The sequence below is a fragment of the Momordica charantia genome (genome assembly GCF_013281855.1).
Source record: "Momordica charantia cultivar OHB3-1 chromosome 4 unlocalized genomic scaffold, Mcharantia_2.0 BLBB01000004.1, whole genome shotgun sequence".
Lineage (NCBI taxonomy): Eukaryota > Viridiplantae > Streptophyta > Magnoliopsida > Cucurbitales > Cucurbitaceae > Momordica > Momordica charantia.
Genome location: NW_028275162.1, coordinates 20048870 through 20070183, shown reverse-complemented (window position 1 = coordinate 20070183; position 21314 = coordinate 20048870). Strand labels below are relative to the sequence as shown.

At 31.7% G+C, this 21314-nt stretch overlaps 1 protein-coding gene across 2 annotated transcripts; it reads right to left on the bottom strand.

Moving 5' to 3' along the window:
• Positions 1–1525: 1525 nt before the first annotated feature.
• On the bottom strand, positions 1526–5789 carry LOC111020039 (auxin efflux carrier component 7). 2 transcript variants are annotated; one of them, XM_022296591.2, is made up of 6 exons: positions 4278–5787; positions 3904–4186; positions 3640–3725; positions 2764–2921; positions 2264–2340; positions 1526–2132 (listed from the first exon to the last, which is right to left on the bottom strand). In XM_022296591.2, the coding sequence occupies exons 1-6, from the start codon at positions 5554–5556 to the stop codon at positions 2066–2068; spliced, it is 1950 nt and encodes a 649-aa protein (XP_022152283.2). In that variant the 5' UTR covers positions 5557–5787; the 3' UTR covers positions 1526–2065. The 2 variants fall into 2 exon arrangements, with proteins under 2 accessions (XP_022152283.2, XP_087978876.1); XM_088122750.1 differs by lacking the exons at positions 1526–2132; positions 2264–2340 and having other exon boundaries at positions 2879–3017; positions 4278–5789.
• Positions 5790–21314: the final 15525 nt, after the last annotated feature.

The following is a 21314-nucleotide window of genomic DNA, read 5'->3' as shown; positions in this document are numbered from 1 at the left end:
ATAACAATATACAGAGAGAAATATTAAATAGATTAAGAAATTTTGGAGATAGAAAAGTAAAAGATTTAGAAAGTTTTTTTTGTTAGCAAAGAGAAGCTATATCAGAAAAGAACCATACCACCTTGGATTATATTTCAAATAGAACCTCTACCGACCATGTGTAAAAGTAAAGCGGGGAAACACCAATCGTTCCAAAGGATGGAAAAGGCCAAAACGAGACACTCGTTTGGCCAAAATATTAGCCTAGGTATTTTGATCGGGACTAATATGAACAAAACGAAGCTCATTAAAACTCTTCCCCAATTCATAAAATATTCGAAACCTACCTACCCTCCCCTCCTCCTTCCATGATGTTCTTCATTACCAGCTAAATAGCTTCGAAACAATCTGACCGAACTAGCAGATTCTGAAGGTTAAGATGGATTGTTAGCAGAACAGTCTCTCTCATCGCCAGAATCTCTGCTTAAAGAAAAGAATATCGTAGAGCAAAAAAGTTGGTCAAAGCCAAGTCAGGAGATAGTGGGGATGTTCCCACAATAATATCAATCCCTGTCTAAGGAGAAGAACTCGAACAAGCTACGTCAACACATTTGAGCCCAATCTGTTGGGACATCTAAGCTCGAAAAAATTTAGAGATAGACATGAAATTTTATAGCGGAAGAAATTACGATAGAGAAAAATGATATATCAGATAGATAAAGGAAAGTGGGAGAGAGACTTTCAAAACATAAAATTCTGATTTTAAAAAATTGTTTTCTAAACAAAATTATATACAATTTAAAAAATTGAAGATTAGGAATTCGTTTGGAAATACTTTTATTTTTGTTTCTTATTTTCTATTTTTAAAATTAAGTTTATAAACACAACTCAGGAGTTACTTTATTTTGTATTATGTGTCTTAAAAAGATTTTCAAAGCCTAAGCCCACATCTCAAATATTAGGTTAGAGTTCGGACTTGCTTTCTCATGTAGTTTATTTGTATGAATCTATTTATATTACAATATTTAAAAACATGTTGATCCCATGAATAATATATATTTTTTAGAAATATCACAATTTTTTATGTTTTTCAAATATAGCATAAATTGAAATGTTCTTGTATTTTATATTTACACATTTAGTTTATATTTGATTTGAACCATGTTGTTCTTTAAAATTTCAAACTTTATACTATGTTTGAAAATACACATTTATTTTATTTTATTTTTAGATAAAATATATCTTTATTATTTTATGCTACTTATTAATCATGACAAAAATTTTCAAGGGCTAAGATACATATATTTTCTATTGAGATGGAAGTCCATCTCGACCTTTGTTGAACTCAAAGAATAAAATAAAATAACACTAAAATACACCACGGACAGACATTATAATTTATACCTTAAAAAACCAATGAATGTTATTACATTATTCAATCTTATAAAAATCTTGGAATGATATGAAAGGTACTAAAAACTAAAAGGAGAGTTGTGGGTATTGTACTAAAGAGAGAGAGAGAGAGAGAGAGAGAGAGTTGTGGGTATAATCAGCTGATCCTGAAATTGAATAAATACTTCAAATTCTTTGTATAAATTACAAAGGGAATGTGACAAAATGGAAACATTATCAGCAGCCTAATATAATGGAAATTACAATTACAAACCCAAAAAAGAGAGAAGACGACAAACTGCAATATAATTGCTAAATTTCTAAATCCAAACAAAAATCAATATTAAGAATAATTGATGTTTTGTTTTTTCTTTTTTTTTTTCCATTAAAACCTAATTAAGAAACCTCTTTAATTCCTATTGGTCTCCCACTCGAGTCAGAAATTTACACCCAAACGCCAACGAAGATTTCCTTTTCCTCGCTCGGTTTTTCTTTTTCTTTCTTTCTTTTATGTCCCTTTTAACTGGACGATCGAGCCCCCATTTTTCCTCTCTTTGTAATTCCTTCCAACATCTGGGGCTTCTCTCTCTCAACTTTTGTCAAATTCTTATATATAACCTATGACGATCTTCGTCATCGTCTTCTCGAAGTCCTTAAAGAAATATGAAGGAATCTCCATTGAAACTGGAAAGATTTACAGACCCAGTAGAACATAGTAGAGCAAAGTAATGGGCAAAGCTATCAGCATCCCAAAGATAACCCTGAAATGCCAGAATGAAGGTACCGAAATCTAAGTCACGCCCACAGAAATTTAAAAGAGAGCCTTAAAAGGTACCAAAAAGCTGCAAAAGAAACAAGAAATGGCATTTTGATAGGGGAGGATTTTGCTTACCCAGTGCTCAGAATTGCTGGATGGACATTGTACTCTTTTGCAAACACGAACGGTACAATTCCTTGGGGCAACGCCGCCTACACATCACATGGGATGATGATACATCTTTTTCATTAGTTTTTATCCATATAATCACCGACTCATAGGTATGATTTGATAGAGCAGGAATAAAATTACAGGTACATGAATTCAAGTAGGATAAAATAATTTTTTTATTTATGTTTTCAAACAAATTAAAAATGAGAATGAAGAAAGAAGGAATTTATTTTGGTTGTTTTTAAAATTTCTATACAATTTCAAATAATATTTCCAAAATACTTAGATTTCTTAAGAAAATTGAAAACAGAAACACTGTATAACTACTGCTTGTGAGTTTGACCACCCTTTTAGAACAGTAAGAAAGATGAAAAGTACTTTTTTTTTTCTTACTCAAAGTAGTGTTTTTTCTAAAAGTACTTTACTTGACAATACTATTTTCAAAAGTCATATTGAAAAGTTACCTGTACAATGGCGATGCGGAGGAGGTTACCGCGTAAGCCGATAGCGATTGAAGCGACTGCCATGACAGCTGGCCCAGTTAGGAATCTGACGGCCATGGCAAAAGCAGCAACAGAGTTCCCACATGCAATCATCTTTGGTTGTAGTCCCATAAATATACCTTACAGTAACAATACAACAGCACAGCACAAGTCAATTTCCAACACCTTCTTAGTTCTTCCCGTCAAATAAACAAAACCAAGAACATCTCCATCCACTGGAAAAGGAAGAATTAGAAAAGAAAAACACACATGAATTCACAGTTCAACTACTTTCACTAATTTGGACTGTGCAATGGAAGGCATTTAACTCCGGCCCACCCATCCTTGGACCACCCAGTTGATGTTGCCCACTGGGGCCTCATGTCGGGTGGTCAAGGCCCAAGATTAAAAACTTTCCCATCCCTTTTCAGACACACAATGTGAGGAAAGAAACATAAATAATGCAGAGAATACCCATTCTTTGACAGCTTCTTCCTCATCATCAACCTAATTTGCCTAACATAACCATAATCTTCTAAAATAATAAAGCTTCCAATGCATCGTCATCTATTATTTGTTTAATCATCCAGATGATAAAAGTTGGACAATAACTTTTTCTTAATTCTCGGATTACAAAACAAATCAACTCTTTAAATGCATCATTTGTTTTTCCCCCTTTGTAATGATTAGATTAAGTTTCTCTTCAATTATTGAGATACTTACGTGACAACATGATATATGTTTCAGGCACAGACCAAAAGAACAAGTGATTTCTTTTCTCTTTTTCTCAATTTCTAGCTTCTCTCGAGAATAATTATGCTTAGACCAAGATATTAAATAAAGATAACGACCACTCACCTAAGCTAAACATAGCCATTCCGAGCCCTGCATCAGAGAGTATGGAGATTGATTTCTCTATTATTTTCGGCATAGCCACATGCCATCTGCAAAGTTTTCATCACAACCAACAAGGCAGACAAGTTCATGAAGGAACAATAAATACAGAGGAAATTTTAGTAGACATCCCCAAATAAAGGGGGAACAGAGTTAGTTAAAATGGAAGTTTCAATATACTGTAAATCCAAGTGTTATGAAGTTCTTGCAGATTAATTTTTGGCTTACCGGAAAGAAATGAGCGACCAGATTAGGCCGATGAGGCTGGAATAGGTGTTGGGGTTTCTGATTAGCTTCCGCCACACCATGATCAGGATAAGACGGGTCATCACGCTCGCCGGCGGCATTAGTTTTGAGTTCCCGCCGTCCGGTGCTCCTCCGGCGACTTTCCCGTGGAGCTCGCCGCCGGAGTTTGTGGGTCCCTCTTTCTGATCATCTCTTTCTACTTCCCCTTCTTTTCCGGCGCCGAAGCTGAAGGCATCGCCTACATAGCCCTCGGTTTCTGGAACACCTTCACATCAGAAACAAAATGGAAACTCATTATAAAAATGGATTTGACTCGTCATATAAAAGAAGATTTTCACTATTTATTTATTTATTACCTTTGTTTTCCCCGTTTTGTGGATGATCGGCGACCAGCATCCGGATCTCCTTCGCGCCTTGATCGGACCGTCCAGATTGCTCGGCTCCGGCCCCGCCGAGCTCGTTCCCGCCGAAAATGTGGAGCCCACCGCCTTCGGAGACTGGGGAAGCGCTCGAGCTCCAAACGAACATGTGAAGCTCCTTCGCGTCATGGTTCGCTTTGGTATTCGGAACCGAACCTTGCTGCGGCGGCGGAGGCGGCATCGTCGTCGACGGCGGCTGTGGTTGCTGCTGCGGCGGCGGCGGCGGTGGTTGGGGGACTTTTGTGCTTTTAGTGAATTCCGGGTTGGGAGCCGGGTAAGCCGAGGGCACAGTCTGAGCCGGGTAAAACCCGAATCGCGGCGACGATTGAGCCTGAACGGCAGAGTTCTCCTCGAAATTCGACGGCCTCGGCGTCGGTCCTCGCGAGGATTGCACGGAATACAAATCTCCAGGACCGAAATTGGAGAGCCGGCCCTGAAACCCCATCATGGAGTAAAAATCCGAGTGGTTAAAATTAGATCCCCTAGGAGTAGGGTTTCTAGACGAGCTCAAGCTGTAAATCTCAGCGCCGGTGAGATTCGACGGCCTCGGCGTCGCCAATGCCGGCCCGAGAGACCGTCTGGAGGCGTTGGATTTCCTGACTGTAACGTGAAGCTTGCCGTCGTCGCCAATCTCGGCATCAGTCTCGAGAAAATCCCTCCCGTCGAGCGAAACGACGTCGGAATCGACCTTGAAGGAAACAATGGAGGCCGCAGTCTCGGGAAACTGCTCCATTATCAGAATCTTGGCGCCGCGGTACTCGAAAAGGAAGAGCAGAAGAGTGTACCAAATTATGCACTGCAGCACCACCACCTGCACCATCAGGCTCCCACTGTACTCGCCGTACATCGCAATCAGCAAAGGAATCCCCATGACCAGCGTGTTGGGGAGCGTGGACAGGGAGAAAATGGTAATCATCCACTCCAAGCTTCCATTTCTAGTGAAGTTTGTCCAAATCCCGAGGAAGAACAGCATGATGATCTTCTGCAGCGTATCCGCTGCGATGAACCGGAAGTTCATCGCGTACGGATCGTTGGAGGAGATGAAGTGGAAGGAGAGGAGAGGAACGGCGAAAATGGCGACGAAACGGTTGATGCCTGAGCACTGATCCGGGGTGAAAATCTTCCACCACCGGACCGAGCCGTAAGCCAAAATCATCGCCACGTAAAGAGGAATCACCGCCGTGAGGACGGTGTAAAGATCCTTCAACGTGATCATATTTCAGTGGCAGGGACAGGGAGGTTAAATTAGGGGAGGGAGTAGGGGTAAAAAGGGAAAGAAAAAAAAGCGTTAGTTAACTAACTATAAAACGAAGTGGGAATATATGTCGTTCTGCAGCGGACGACTGGTGTGGTTGTGATGGGAACTATGAGAAAGGGAAGGGACGACAAGACGTAAATTTTTTTGAAGAATTTAGTGAGAGAGAGAGAGAGAGGAGCGGAGAGGAGGGAGAGAGAGTGGAGGGGTATATATAGGAGAGAGAAGTGACGTTGGGTTTAACCGCCGACTATGGTTAGTTTAACCCAACATGGGTTGTCGTGGGCCCTCCCTTAACACAAGTGGTAGTTTTCATGTGGCCTCGCCTTTCTCTGACGTGGACACTTTTTTTCTGCTACTTGTTTTGTTGCGGATAAATGATTCTACATATAGTAAATTAACCTAAATCCATTTCGGGTCAATTTTCTTTTTTATAATCAATTTTAAACTATTTCTTTAAAAAAATTTAAACCAACTTGATTATTTAAAAACTGATATTCATATGTAACAAACCACTCTTATAGACTCTTAAAGAAAAAATATTTTTTATTCCTCTAAAATCACTTGTAAAGTCTCATGTTAAACACTTTACGTCTCGGAATTTTTAATATTATGTCTAATAATTTGAAAAAGTATCTATTTGACCCTATTTGACATAAAATTGAATTGTGTGGGCTACAATTTTATAAACCAAATACAATAATTTAAATGCCCTAAAAATAATATCTCATCTATAAGCAATTTTAATTTTTTTTTAAATTGTAATTTTTATTCTCGATCAGTTGAGATAAAATAAAATATTATTTTTTATGAACCTCCTAGTTGAAAGTTGTAGGAGATAATTTATCACATGCCACGTGTCAATGTATTATTTATCGAAAAGTGTTGAGTCATCATAATGACGCAGCCTCAAGGCCAAACTTTTTAAAGGAGAATAAACAACTTTGTCACCTTTTTTGGTTGAGCCGATGTATAAAGTATAGGTCGTCCAGAACTTCTTAAGGGTCAAGCTAACCAACACAGGTCTCAATGCCCAATCCTCATATGGGACATGAGACGAGCTGATGATCACAACATTGCATGTTGTTACATTGAACCGCGCTTTTCTAACAACATATTGTAATTTTCGGGACGGTCGTAATCGTTCTCCAAACGATGTTGGAAATTCAAAATCTATAAAATAAGGAGTTTCGCCTCTCTTTTAGGTACATGCAAACTATTCTCTCTTAGAGTGTATAGATCGGATTTAGTCATTTTTCTCCTGAAAAAAAAATTCTATCTATTTTTAACCTAACTTATTACCCTATGGAGATAAGTATCACATTGTAATTACAATTATCAAGTCGAATACTAACTGTGAGAGTCTATCTATTTTTAGATCCAAATGAACCAAAATTAGAATTATAAAGGTATGAGTTTTTTTTTTTCACTTTCTATTTTAAATTAAGAGGTTTTTCTTTTTAATTTATGTTTGTTTTCAACTGTTTGGCTGGATTAGCAAATTTACAATCTAATTGAAAAGGCACTAGGACCACCAAGATTGAGCCACGTGGTTTGAATAATTTTCTACCTTTTGTAGACCCCACAACCTTTAAAAAGAATGTCCTTTTTATGATATAATTTTATAAAAAAATATTCTCAAATCCCCACACCCAATGGAAATCCTTTTATCTTGTCCCATCGTTATGTCACGCAGACTTTTTTACCTTTGTTTTTCAATTTGATATTTAATCTTTTTAAAAAGTTTTAATTTAATCTTTCAACAAAATTTAAAATTGGATTTTTACTCTATAATACTAAATATTCATTTTACCAGATCTTTTAGAACAATCAGGACCAAGTTGGGACTTTTAATCAAATTAATTCATTCAAATTTTTAATTGAATGTCAACTTATTAATTCTTTATTCAGAAGATTAGAGGTTTGAATCATACTCTATATATATAGTTTTTTTTAATACAACAAATATATGAATGAGATATTGAACCTCCAACTTCTAAAGAATTGGCACAGTACCTTGACTACTAGGTTAAGTTTATATTTGCAAAATAAGATATATATAGCTTAATAGAATATGATTGACATTAATGCATTTTGAACCATTTTCAAGTTCAATCTACTATATCTCACCTTTATTGTACTAAAATTGTGTTGACAACAATAAATAAATAAATAAACCTAATATTTTGTTTTTTAAAAAGATGTTTTTTTTCCACAAAATATTGATTAAAATAACCAATTTGTTAGTTAATAAAATAGAAAATTCATTAAATTATTATTATTATTTTTTTTTTGTTCAGAAATGGATAATCTTTTAGTCGCATTTTGTCTTGGAAATGTTGTGATATTATTTGAAGGGAGCAACGTTTTGATGTTAGTATGTTTTTGCATTGCATTTATTTACTAAATATTTAGGTTTTAAAATATATTAAATCTTTCTCATTATTAAAAATATCAAAATTTCATCCTCTATATATGTATATCTTGATAATGATCGAATGAATAAAAATTAATGATGGATAACATTTTAATCTAAATTCATAAGGCCTAAGAAGAAAATTTTAATTATTTGTTTACTAAAAAATAGTAATGCAATTAAGGACTTTACAAACTAAATTATTGAAATAATAAAAATAATAACACTTGATGAACAAGGGAAACTGAGATCTTGGATAATGAATTACTAAATAATAAAAGAATTAAAAAAAAAGGTACATGCAACTTAATTGATGTAGTTAGGTCAAATTGAGTTTGGACTAAAAAGACCAAATACATATTTAACTATTTAACTGATAATGTGATATTAAATTAATATTAATTAAATGAATTGGAAATGTTTTATATTTTAATTTAATTAGTTAGGTTAACGTACAAATTTGAAAAACTATTTACGACCTATCTTCAATTTGAGTTGCTTTTAAAATAAATAGTTCAATTGAAAATACTATTAGCTAGGTTGACGAACTAATTGTTTAAGAAAAAAAAATACATATATTTGCAAATCTAAACTTACACACAAAAATAGTAATGAAATAATATATAATAAAATGTGGGGTGTTCACAAATCGGGTTGGATCGGGTTAGAGTAGTTTTTGGGACCCCAGTTGATTAGTTCATCTACCCAATGAAACCGAAACTAATAGCCAACTCAACCATATAATTTCAGGTTAGGTTGGGTCACTGGATTCCAGTTTTTCTTTATTTTTTCTTTTATTTTGAGAGGTGAGAACTAGGTTGGGCGGATGACAGTGTCTAGCAACAGAAAACAACGAATAATGACGAGCAACAGCGAATAGCAACAACAAATAGTGGCGAGTCAAAAATTGACTGACGATCGTGAAATTAAGAGAAGTAGACAGTGAGTGAGATGAGAATTTGAGATCGTGGGAGAGGTGAGGATGGTGAGATCAAGAGTGAGAGATGAGATTGAGACTGAGGAATCGGAGGTGAGAGAAGGAGGGAGGGAGGTGGGAGACGAAGGTAGGAGATAAGGGGGCGCTTGAGAAAATAAATTAGAATATGTATGTATGTAAAGATATATATTTGTTTATCTATTTAATGTTTAGTTCGGTCCGGTTCGGGTTGAATCAACCAAAAACTCATTTAACCTACGAATCGAATCGAATTTTTGGTTCTTAGAAAAATCAACATAATTCATACTAAAAAGTGGAAAAGAGATAAAATTCATGGTTTAAGTCAATCTATATATATAGTTAAGCATGTATCAAGGTTTAAATGGCCTCCAACTCACATGTCGATGAACTAAAACAAAATTATTGAAATTAGAAAAGAAGTGATTATTCATGCTCATAGACTCATCTTTTAGGCAAGAAAATTCTTGGACTCTATCTTGGGCTTGTTTTGGGCTTTGTTTGGCTTGGGCTCCACAACCTTTTTTTTTTTGAGTACCCCACAACTCCATACTAATTGCTCCATTCAAAAAATATCATTTAAAAAGTTTTGGGATATTTACATAAATTAAACAAAACAGAATAAAGAATTACAAATTTATCAACGCTTTAAAAATATTAAACAAATATATTACTAAGCTCATCCAATCATTTAAAAAAAAAAATATCTAATGTAAATGTATTCTATAACCGCAGAAGTAGGTGATAAGCCTTGAATTTTAAGAAAAAATGTTTACAAATTGTGCATGTTTAGTGTCTTCTGAAATTAAATACATATGTTTCATGCATTGAATTCGGTATAAATGGGACTATTTCTTAGGAAAGACTTGTACACTTGGTTTTGGATAAATAGATGGAATTGTGAGGAAATATATATGTTTTATAGGGAAAAATGAAGGAGAAAGCAGCAATGCACCTGCTGATGACACAGCGGCTATCTTAAAGCTAGCAGCGATGCATCTGGCGCATCGCTAACACTCCAGAAACTTAGCAATGCGCCTGGCGCATTCTCCACCTACAAATAAGGGATTTTGTTGACCGGGCAGTTGGAAGAAATCTCAACTCATCCTTTGAGCCGTGCAACCAAATGCTGTTAAGCCCTAGCTCCTCCACTCAAATACCCAAGATTTTCTCCACCAAATTGCAAGGTTTAGCTTATAAATACCAAATTCCATCAAGCTTCAAACGGGAGCTCACTTGACATTTAAAATTCCAACTTGTTTCCTCTCTAGAATTTACGTTTTTATAATTTGTTTTGTCTTTAATTTTGCTCAACATTTCTTGAATTATTTTTATTGCAATTCCTTTTTTGTTGTTATCATTTTCTTTAGATTTTGGTCCTCAATTTTAATTTAGCTATTGTAATTACTTCTTAAACTTAATATGATATTTTATTTCAATTCACTTCTTATTATTTCTATTCTTCATGTTTTTATGAGTAGCTAATTTACTTTTCCAACCCTCTTACGAATGACTTAGTTCCCATCATTTTAATTACATCTATCAGATAGCACGGCGTTTACGCTCAAATTGCTTATCTTGATTGAGTTAATTAATCTAGTTGATTTTACTTGCTGGCCACTTGTTTAAATCACAACAGTTGAGTTTAATTCTGAAAAGGTTAGAGTCAACGGAGTTCATCAAGATAAAATGGGAAGTTACTTAGACATAAGAACTTAAACAAGATCCTAGACATTGGCTCTCTTACCCATTAAACGTAAGTTTGAGTTTTAATTACTTAGGATTCTTCTAGTATTTTACAGACATGTTTTAAATACTAGCCTAATATTCTAAACAAACCAAAAGCAGTATGGAATAGGAATTGAACCAGTTTGCAATTAGAGAGTAAATTTAGTGTGAGATTCTGATAGGTGTAATTCATTTCTCTTCAACTAGTCAATAGTATGAGGGTTGGTTTCAAAATTCTATTTTATTAAATTATAAAACGTGCATTTCAACCAATCAATTCTTTTTATCCTAAACCAGATTGCTCATTCAAGCAATTTACAAAATTAATTTTAAAAGAAAACTAGTCCCTGTGGAGACGAACTTGGAATATTTCCATATTATTACTTGTGACAGTGTGCACTAGCACTCGTCCCTCTAGCTATTAAGCAGAGGCGCAACAGTAGGTCAAAAGAAAAAGTAATAAAGAATAAAATATAATTAAAAATATCTTACTTTAGTTTATTTATTACGACGAACTTGAACATAGTTCAATTGATTAAGACACCTATCCCTAATAAAAAAAGTTCATGAGTTCGTATTTCCACTCATGCGTGTTGTATTAGTAAAAAAATATATATTTATTATGAATTTAAGATACTACTTAATATTGAAAAAAAAAAAAATACAAAACAAAAGGAGCACATGATTTCTTTTCTCATTTTGGGACAAAAAATTATTTTAGTGAGAAACGAAAAGGCAAAAGAGGGTAAAAAATGAAGAGAAAAAGAGAACAATATAAAGATAGAAATAAAACTACCAGAATAATTAAATTAATAAGATAGGTAAGGAAAGATCCTCTTCTCATATTTTGAAAATAAAAAATCTACGATCACACTAGAGGGTAATAAAGAAAGATAAATAAACTATAATAATAAAATAATGTAACAAGATGATGACCCGAACATATTAAGGCATAAATCTTTGACTAAAATTTAGAAGATTCCACCCTACATATTTTTAACTAAAAAAAAATGTAATACAGTTGGTAACCAACCGAACATACCAAAAATATTCAGTAGGTATTAACGAGAAAATCTAGCAATAGTTCATCTAGTTAAAATATATATATATAAATTAATATATAATAAATAAATTATAGATATCCATTTTTTTAAAGGTTGTTTTACTAATTTATATATAATAAATAAATTATAGATATCCATTTTTTTAAAGGTTGTTTTACTGTGGTTGTTATTATTATGATTATGATTATTACATCATTGTATGGTTATTTTTCATAATTTTTTTTAATGCAACATGTAGAGTTGGAGCTTAGCTTAACCCGCGGTTGTCACCTACCTTTTTTATATATGTATACTTTTAAAGCTAATTAATAATTATAACAAGATTGATTATAATAAAAGCTAAATACAGGTTGATATTGAAACATTGTTTGGGGATGAAATATCCTTTCGTCACATGGAGGACGAGGATTCGCTGCTAACAGAAGAGTTAAAGGAATAAGCTTACGGAGCTCCATCTCGGATCCCTCCGAGATGGAACACTTACCACTTCCTATTAAGGAATTAACTCGACATTTTCAGGAATGTGTCCGAGTTCGATCTGCACGAACCCGACACATCCGACCTCAAGTCCAACCAAGGTAATCGCCTGTCGCAACCCCTGTCGAAACCTAAACCTATAAATAGAGAGCCTCATTTTACCATCAGGTGTTGAATTTCTCCTCGAACTTAATATTGAGTCTGAGCTACTTGCAGACTTGAGCATCAGATATTTTGCCCTCTTGTGCAGGTCTTCCCTTAACATTTCGGGTCGGAGCAAGGACCGGGTTCGAGTTGGGTTAACGTTGTGCAAATTCTTGCATAAACAAACATCATATTCAAAACTCATATTTTACTTTTCACTTTTTTTTTAATTATGTTTTTCGATGTTACATTACAATATTTAAAGTCAATATCGATGAAGTCCTTTCTAATCTATTTTAAAAATAATGCAACCCTTTTTTCATGAACTAAAAAAAAAAAAAAATCGAAAGATTAATATCAAACAATTTTTTGAATTATTTATTTCTTAATTAGCACGTGTAGGGGTGGAACTCTTGTATTATTTCTTAATGAAAATATTATTTGCTGTTCTCTCTCTCTTTTTTTTCAGATTAAATATTTTAAAATTGTGTCTCTTGTAATTTTAAACTTTTTTATTTCATAATTTAAATCTATCAATAGGACATTTAAGGACATAAAATAATAAAAAATGCGTAGTATTTAATTATTTGTTTTCCCAATGATTTTTATTTTAGTTTCTTATTTAAATCAAATTTAGATATCAAATAGAAATGAATAAAAATATGTTTGATTTTTTTAGCAAACTATTTCAAATTTATTTAATGGTTGAAAAAAAAATTATAATTCTTTGTGTTTTAAATTTACCAAAATAATTACACATTGAAGATATGTGATAATCATATATAAATTATATACCTAAAAGGAAGAAAATAATAAAGAAAAAGGAAAAAAGACCTTTGAGGACATTTCTTAGGCAACAAAAGAGATCATGTCCATACCTACAGCCATCCCTTTTTCTTCTTGTTCTCTTTCAACACATTATTTAGAGGAATTTGGTGGTATTATAAATCATTTATACAACTTTAATTTGCGTCATAACAAATAAATAATGATATTTAGACTAATTATTCCAAGAGGTGAAATATTTATTTTATATTTCAAACTACAACGTTAAAAATTTAGGTACTGTTTGATAATCATTTCGTATTTAGTTTTCTGCTTTTAAAAATTATGTTTGTTTTTTACAATTTTATAGGTAAATTTTTGTAATTCCTCTTGAAAACATATTTGAAGACTGATTTTTTCTTCAAAATTTAGACTATATTTTGAAAATGCTTATAAATGTTAAAGATCCCACGTTGAAAAGAAAGGTGATCTTATAATAGATATGGGTTACCATTTCATTGACAATCTCATGAATATTGATATTGTATCAGAGCCCAACAAGCTCAAACGAGCATATCCCATGAATATTGATAATAAAAACTATACACCAATTTACTTTTTATTGGTGTGGTCTTGGGTAAACTATTTTGACATCATTATTTAGAAATTGTGGAGAGGATTCTAAGTCCTAAAATTATAATATGTTTGTAAAGCAAAGAAAAAATAATGGTCTCAATCTTCATGAAAGATTGGAAAAAAGTTTTGAAACTCCAAAAAGCTTCCAAAGGAAATTACAAAAGTCTCTCATCTTTTTTCTCAAAGCTTGTTTGATCTTTGATCTTCAAATCCCTATATATTTCAACCTGCCTGTTAAGCAATTGCCCCTTGATTTCTTCCCCATTGGGTTCCAAACACAAGGTCAAATATTGATTTCCCCAACAACTAAAAAGTTTCCCATTTCCACATCTTTTCAAAACCAAATATCAAGTTTGATTTCTTTTCTTTTCTTTTCTCCTTTTTTTTTTTATTTTTCTTGAGAAACCACTTGCTGATATATGATCTGAATTGTGAAGTAAAATGTTTGTGTATTAAAATTAATCTTACTTTTAACTTTTAGAATTTAAGCCTATTTACTAAACAACTTTTATTTATGATTCTATATGTTTTTTCACTTTTTAAAATGGTTTTGAGAAAAAACTTTTCTTTAAACAAATCATGGCGCTTAAGGCAAAACAATATTGTCCCATGGCCTATAAACACAGGTATAGTTAGGGTGTTAAATTTTCGTCAACGTATCAACATTTTCGTCTACATTTTCATATGTTCATAGGTTCAACATTGACATAAGAGGTGAAACGACATTTCTACAGCTCAACAAAAATATTGACCAAAATATCATTAACATGGACATAATATTACTATTAATAATCTTTAACTTATTTAAAAAGTGTGAAATGTTCATTTGTTAATTTAAAATATTTGTTATATTTTTTTTAGACATATCCATCAATATCAATATTTTCATCGATATTTCTATAAAATTGAGTCATTCACATTTCTATCCTAATCAAACTTAATTTTGAGAAATGATTTTGATTTTCAACATTTTTATCAAGATAAAAAAAATATTTTCCAAATAATATAATTTATTAAAATCGTTAGACATGCAAATGCAAGAAAAAAAATATTAGCTGTGGAAATACAAATTTTCTTTTATTTTTTGGAAACCATAATTTAATGTGTAGCACGAACCCTAATTTATGGAAGAAAATTAGTAACACCAAATCTCACAAATTTTGGACTATTATGAGACAAATTTCACATGCAATCTCGTAGTTAGGGTTAGGGTTAGGGTTAGGGTTTTATTGATTAAAGAAAAATTAGGCCTATCCTTTTCACACGTGAAAACACACTAAAATAAATGTTGACTCCATTCTCGAGCTTTGACTCTTGTTGAAGATTGAGTCATCAAAAACATAAATTCATATTTAATTAAAAAAAAAGAATTAAATTTCAATAATTTATTTTTAAAGAAAAAGAAAAAGAAAATCTCATTTCCCAACATAATCTTATGGGAATTAGGTCTCCCTCCACGTGAAAGAACATTCTTATATCATATCCTTATTTAAAAGTACTTAAAATTTCCATATGCTTAATTACTTTTGTGTTTTAACTCAAGAAGGGAGAGACAGAATCATAAATTTATTCTAAAAGAAGAATAAATATACAATAATGTTAGCCAAAGGTTGGAAGAAATTGGACTCCATTCGATAACATCCCCATTTCTCGTTTTTTGTTTTTCGTTTCCTTTTTTCAATCGAAAAATAAAATTACATTTTGATTATTGTTTGTTTTCTTTTTGCCTTTCTCTTTTATTGGAAAAAAAATGGAGGGTAATTTATTATAGATTAAAAAAGTAAAAATTTTATATGAAATTTCGTTTTTCAAACTAAATATTAAAGTTTTTTATGTTTTATTTTTTTTACTATGCATTTTAAAAATAAAAATGATAAAATAATATTTTTATCCATATTTTGGAAAAAAAATTCGAAAATATGAACAAAAATTATATTTTATCAATGTTTTGGTTCGGGTCATCTCCTCCAATGGATTAAGATGTGACTTTCAATTCGATAGAAATCAGCTACGAAGAAATTATAAATATAGCATAATATTATTACAACATATGTTAATTTATTCTTTTAAAAAAAATTAAATAACAAAAGACATAATAAAGAAACAATATTCATGTCATGTTTAAATGATATTTTTGTAAAAATATGAATTTTCTAATATATTTTAAAAATACATCTTTTTATTATGTTATCGCGAAGTAAAAATATTATAATTTTTTTTCGAACTACCAACATATTGACAATTTCCCATCTTATTTACATTAAAATAAACCAATAAAACGTAAATATTTTCCTTTTTAACAGAATATTCCAAGAATATAACCATATTAGGTACATTTTTACCGTGATGGATATTTTTCAATAGGCTTTTCTTAATCTCTTTCTCGTATATTTGTTTAATTTTTAAAGATTTAAATAGAAGGAAACTAACAATTTTTGGAGTTATATTTTCATTTTGAGTATTTTAAAACACCTTTTTATGTTCTCTATGATAGACAACAACACTAACAAATGCTTATATTTTTTTACTCCATTTTCATCTATAAATTTTGAAATAAATTAAAGATATTTAAATAATTCCTATTAAAAGAAATTCTAATTTAAGCGGGTCCCAGGGAGATTGGCTTTAAGTTATTCAAATAGTTATTTTAAACTTTGTAATATATATATATATATATATATATATATATATATATATATTAAGTATTTTCCATTTTTCATATACTGATTTTTTCTATGAAAAAAAAAATGGTTTAATTTCATATTTTATTTGTGGAAAGACAATACTCCAAAGACTTGAACCAATTATTTTCTTAAGAACTCTTAGAAAATAAATAATAAATACTAAATATTCAAGTGTAAACAACATAGATAAGGTATCAAATAAGATATTCTTAGTTAATTAATAAATTCAATTCAATTTGATTTACTTGAACTCAAATCAATTCTATTTTAAGTGAACTCGGCCAACAATTAGCCCAATACAGGTTCAATTTATCTTAACTCAAATCGATTCAAATAAAGTATATATAACCTGATCCCAGCTCAAACTGTCGAGATTATTGTTTTTTTCTTTTTTCGATTCTTAGGTGCAAATGGGGCTCAAAGCAAGGTTACAAAAAAGGGGGCGTTTTTAATGGATGGATGAAGACATGTTGAATGCATGTTTGAAACAAAATTTTTAGGGTTTTGTGGGAAAAAAAGAACCAAGTGACCAAACCAATCAATGTCAAGGGCCTCACAACCATTGGTTTAATTTGAATAAAGCTCTCTCTTTGGAGTGGTGGGAAGAAAGAGCCATGTGATGTTGTTGTTTAGTGGCCCTTTGTGAGTATTTATTCCAAATGTTCGGTTGGGAGGGAGTTGAGAACAAGGGCACCATTAAAACTCATCCATTCTTGTTGTTGGAAGTATATACTTAGAGGGTTTTGATTATTCATTTTGGGAACATGGATGGATTTCATTGTCTTCTTGAGGGGCTTTAAAAGGGGTAGTAGTTTTACGAGTAGTCGTTGTGTTGTGTTGTGTATGTAATCGAAATATGGTTTCATAATGATCGAAACCATGTATCCGTACGAAACCCTGTTGGTTTTTTAAACAATTGAAGTTTGCTTTCTCTTTGCTATTCTTTTTCGCTCTCTCTTCTTCATAACAAAGGGGGTCTTTCTGTTGGAAGAAAACTAACCTCGAGAATGATAATACAATGTCTGGGTTGGGGATACAAAGCCCCCGCGACCTTGTCCCTTTCTCAGTCTTTAAAAGAAAAAGAAGATATTTTTACAACGTTGGATCGAGCTACTTATACATCTCAAACTACACAATAATTTCAAAATTTTTTTTGCATTATTGTTTTTCATTGTTATTAATTAATTTTCCCTTTTATCTAAGACAAGAGAGGGCGATGACAATAAAATGGTGTAGGGCAATGTCAAAGAAGTAATCTTTGACCTTACTCCCAAATACTTTAGACTCTCCTCCTTATCTTGGGCCCTTGCTAATTTAAAATATCATAAGAAAGATCCTATTCGGATGAAGCGGATTGAAATATTCATCTACTTTTAATGAAATTTTCTTATAATAGTAGTTGTGATTTTCATTATCAGATAAAACCATTTTATCTGAAGGGAAAGTATCCTTTTGGTCCTTGAATTTTTGCTTATACGTCAAATTGGTTCCTAATTGACCCTATACATAAAAAATCGTGCATTTTTTATTGCCCTAGGTTTCTGGAATAGGTTTAAATGCTCCTTAAACTGATGTCGTTAGGTATATCTAACGAAAAAGATGATTGAATTGACATGGCATATCTGAGTTGGAATATGTGCGTTATGCCCAATTGTGTAGCGTCAATCTAATAAATGGGGAACCCAGTTAGAAACTCTAATGCCTCCACATAGAATGTAACATCACGCTTGATTGGTTCTAAATGGAGGCAACCTTTCTCTAGTGTCAGTACTCTTCAAAATACAGTTTTCTTCTAGGTCAACATTTTTTGTGATTTTTCTTTTTTTTTTTTTTTTATTTTGGGTCTTGCTTCTACTGTGCATTAAAATCGTCATCAGTTGATTATATAATGATGAAAACTTTATTCTTAAGAGTACCGATATTGCAAAAGGTTTCCTTCGTCAAGGATCAAGCCTTGAAAATTCACGGAAGGAATACGAGAAATCGAAGGAAGAACTATGAGAAATTATCTTCAGTCTCTTACTAGACGCTTCAAAAAAAACCCTTTATGCAATATGAGACTTCTTCAAGAAGTTATTAACGTTGACTTTACATATACGCCATACATGTGTTAATTATAAGCATCGAGTAACATGATCTTATGATTAGCACTGCGATAGGGCTAAGGATCAAGTTCTGCAAGGAGCATCGCAGAACTGTGATTGCATAGCGAAGACCAGCACGATTTTATCTTTCCATATGGACACGCTAGGGTTTATGATCGCATTACTAAGCTATCTGATCTTTGCTACGTGTCACCAATAACGCGTCCAGTGATTGCATGGATTAGCCCAATCTTGCTATGCGATGGCCAACAACGCTCGGTACCACATGGATTGACAACGTGATGTTATATTTCGCATGAACATATGAGGGTCTTTGATCAAGTCCCTCATTTATTAGATTGCGATATGCTATATATGGGCATAACACAAGGTGAATATCCACTAACGTTATGGTATTTTCTAACTCACATATGTCAGGTCAGCCTAGTCATCTTTTCTGTGAGACACCTACTGCAGTGCCAATTCTAGAATCAGAGGCCAAAAGTGCACAATTTTGAAACATATGGATTCAAATGACCTAGGTGAAAACTCAAGAACCCAAAACCACGCTTTTCCTTAATTCAAAACATTTTACGATAGGGTAGATTGCAAGACCTTCATGTGTTGGGATGAAGTTGGTAATAGAAAAGTTGATGGATCTTGGTCATAGGTCATCAATACTTTTCAAATCGATTGGTCTTAATTTATTTATTAATTAAAAAAAACATTACATATATGGGAAGCACATTTCATGAATAAGTAAGGTTGTGTTTAGTTCGTAATCTGAAAACAAGGGATTAATGAAAATCAGGATTGTAATATTTGTTTTCACTGTTTTCATATATGTGTTTTGTGGTAGATTTGGTAATTGAATATCAATTTAAAAGATGGTTAAGGATGTGTTTAGTAATATATTTGTAAATTATAAGTAATTACAAACTAACTATTTAGTTTAATCTAAAGTTATATCAATTAATTTACTAACATTTTTTTATCAATTTTGTATAATTATTATTTTACATAATTTAGACATTACATTTTACATGTTTTAATTTTAACAAACATAAAATGAATTTATAATATGAAGTAATATATTTATCAAAGATTTTTTATTCTTTTTAATTTAGTTCTGCATCTTAACAATTTCAAATTCTGAATCTGAAAACACTTATAACATTAAAAAGTCGTTTTCAGAATTTTTGCTATTTGGATCACATAAAATTCGAAAACAGTTTTCAAAAATGAATTCGAGTTTTCAAGTATGTATCCGTACGGAATATAAATAACTTACAAATATCTTCGTGAAAGAAATACAAGTATTTTTTTTACTATCTTCTTTTATACACGACGTTTAATTTTTACCCTTAGAATTTTATCCATTTATACCCTCTGAAAATAGGAATTCTTATTCTATTTTATAATTTATTTTCTCTCTTGAGCAGTTTACATAACATTTTATTATTCTAACTTAGGGACTTTTAATAGAAAGATAGTTGCGCTTGGCCAAAGAGAGCATAGCTCAGCGGTAATTGGTATATACCTCCAATCAAAAGGTTGACTCACGATCTTTTTGTTGGACATAGGTATCTTAACCGTTCAACTATGCTCAGATTAGCCCTAGAAAAATGGTTTTAATAACTAATCAAATTAATTATAACAATAGGGTTCTTACATAAATAAATAAACTTACCATAAGGGTTAACTAAAATATACATAAAATCTGAAATTTAACATTTCAAATTATAATTAATGTTGTATTGAATTATTTTTATTGGTACTAAAAAAATGTTATTTATTGATATGGAGAAGGGTAAAATAGGCACAATAAATATGCAAAATAATAATAATACATAAAATAACTTGTTTAAAATTTTGGCTATTTCTTTTAAATGGAAGATGTATAGATGATTTTTCACATTTTTATATAAGATATACACCAAACCAATATCATACGATGGGCTGAAGCATTGGGTGATGGGCCTACTTTATGGGCCTTTTATGGGCCTTTTTGTTACCATTAAGAAAAAAACATAATAGAAAGCCCACCTTGTAAAGATTTGTAGGCCCATCTTAGAGAGGTTTCTTCTTCAAGGGGAACCAAAACAAACTCCATTGTGGGCCAGAAACTTAAATAGGGATAAACCCAAAGAATGGCCATAGAGAGTTGGCAAATTCCATATATAAACATTTTAGTATTTCTATTTTTATACCCATATAAAATAGTAGACTGGTTATATAGATTCAATAATTATTTTAGTATGATTCAATCATTATTAAATTAAAATGTGTTATTAGTAATACATGTCGGATGATTGTGATGACTCGGGCCTAGGATTTTGAAATCCATATGAGATTTAGAGACTTTTTCATTCTCCTTTGAATCGAACAATATCATTTAATATCTTAAATTATTTTTAAAGTATTGTTAAAAAATAACATATAATCCTTCAGCGGACCTTGAATGGGAAAACTTTAAAGTTTTGAATTCCTTTCAACAATTTGATATACTTTTTAGAATAAATAATTTAAATAACCAAATCTATAAATTCGATTATTACAAGGTTGAATTAAGTTAGGTGGATCTTCTAAGTTTGACAAATATGGAACAACAACGTTTGATTAATTTTCCAATTCCACTTTTTTGTATTGAATTTTTACCCTTTTCATTGTAGGAAAAAAAATAAAAAATTCTCATGATAATTCATATATAAAAAAAAATTTAAAAAGTCAAATGAACTATATCTTTTAATTTAATTGGGTGTCACC

Excerpts from the sequence above, each read along its gene's own strand:
- LOC111020039 (XM_022296591.2), bottom strand. The coding sequence starts at position 5,556 with ATGATCACGTTGAAGGATCTTTACACCGTCCTCACGGCGGTGATTCCT. Across the intron at positions 4,187-4,277 it reads ACAAAACGGGGAAAACAAAG|GTGTTCCAGAAACCGAGGGC; the intron begins GTAATAAATAAA and ends TCTGATGTGAAG. Across the intron at positions 2,341-2,763 it reads TCCGCATCGCCATTGTACAG|GCGGCGTTGCCCCAAGGAAT; the intron begins GTAACTTTTCAA and ends TGTGATGTGTAG.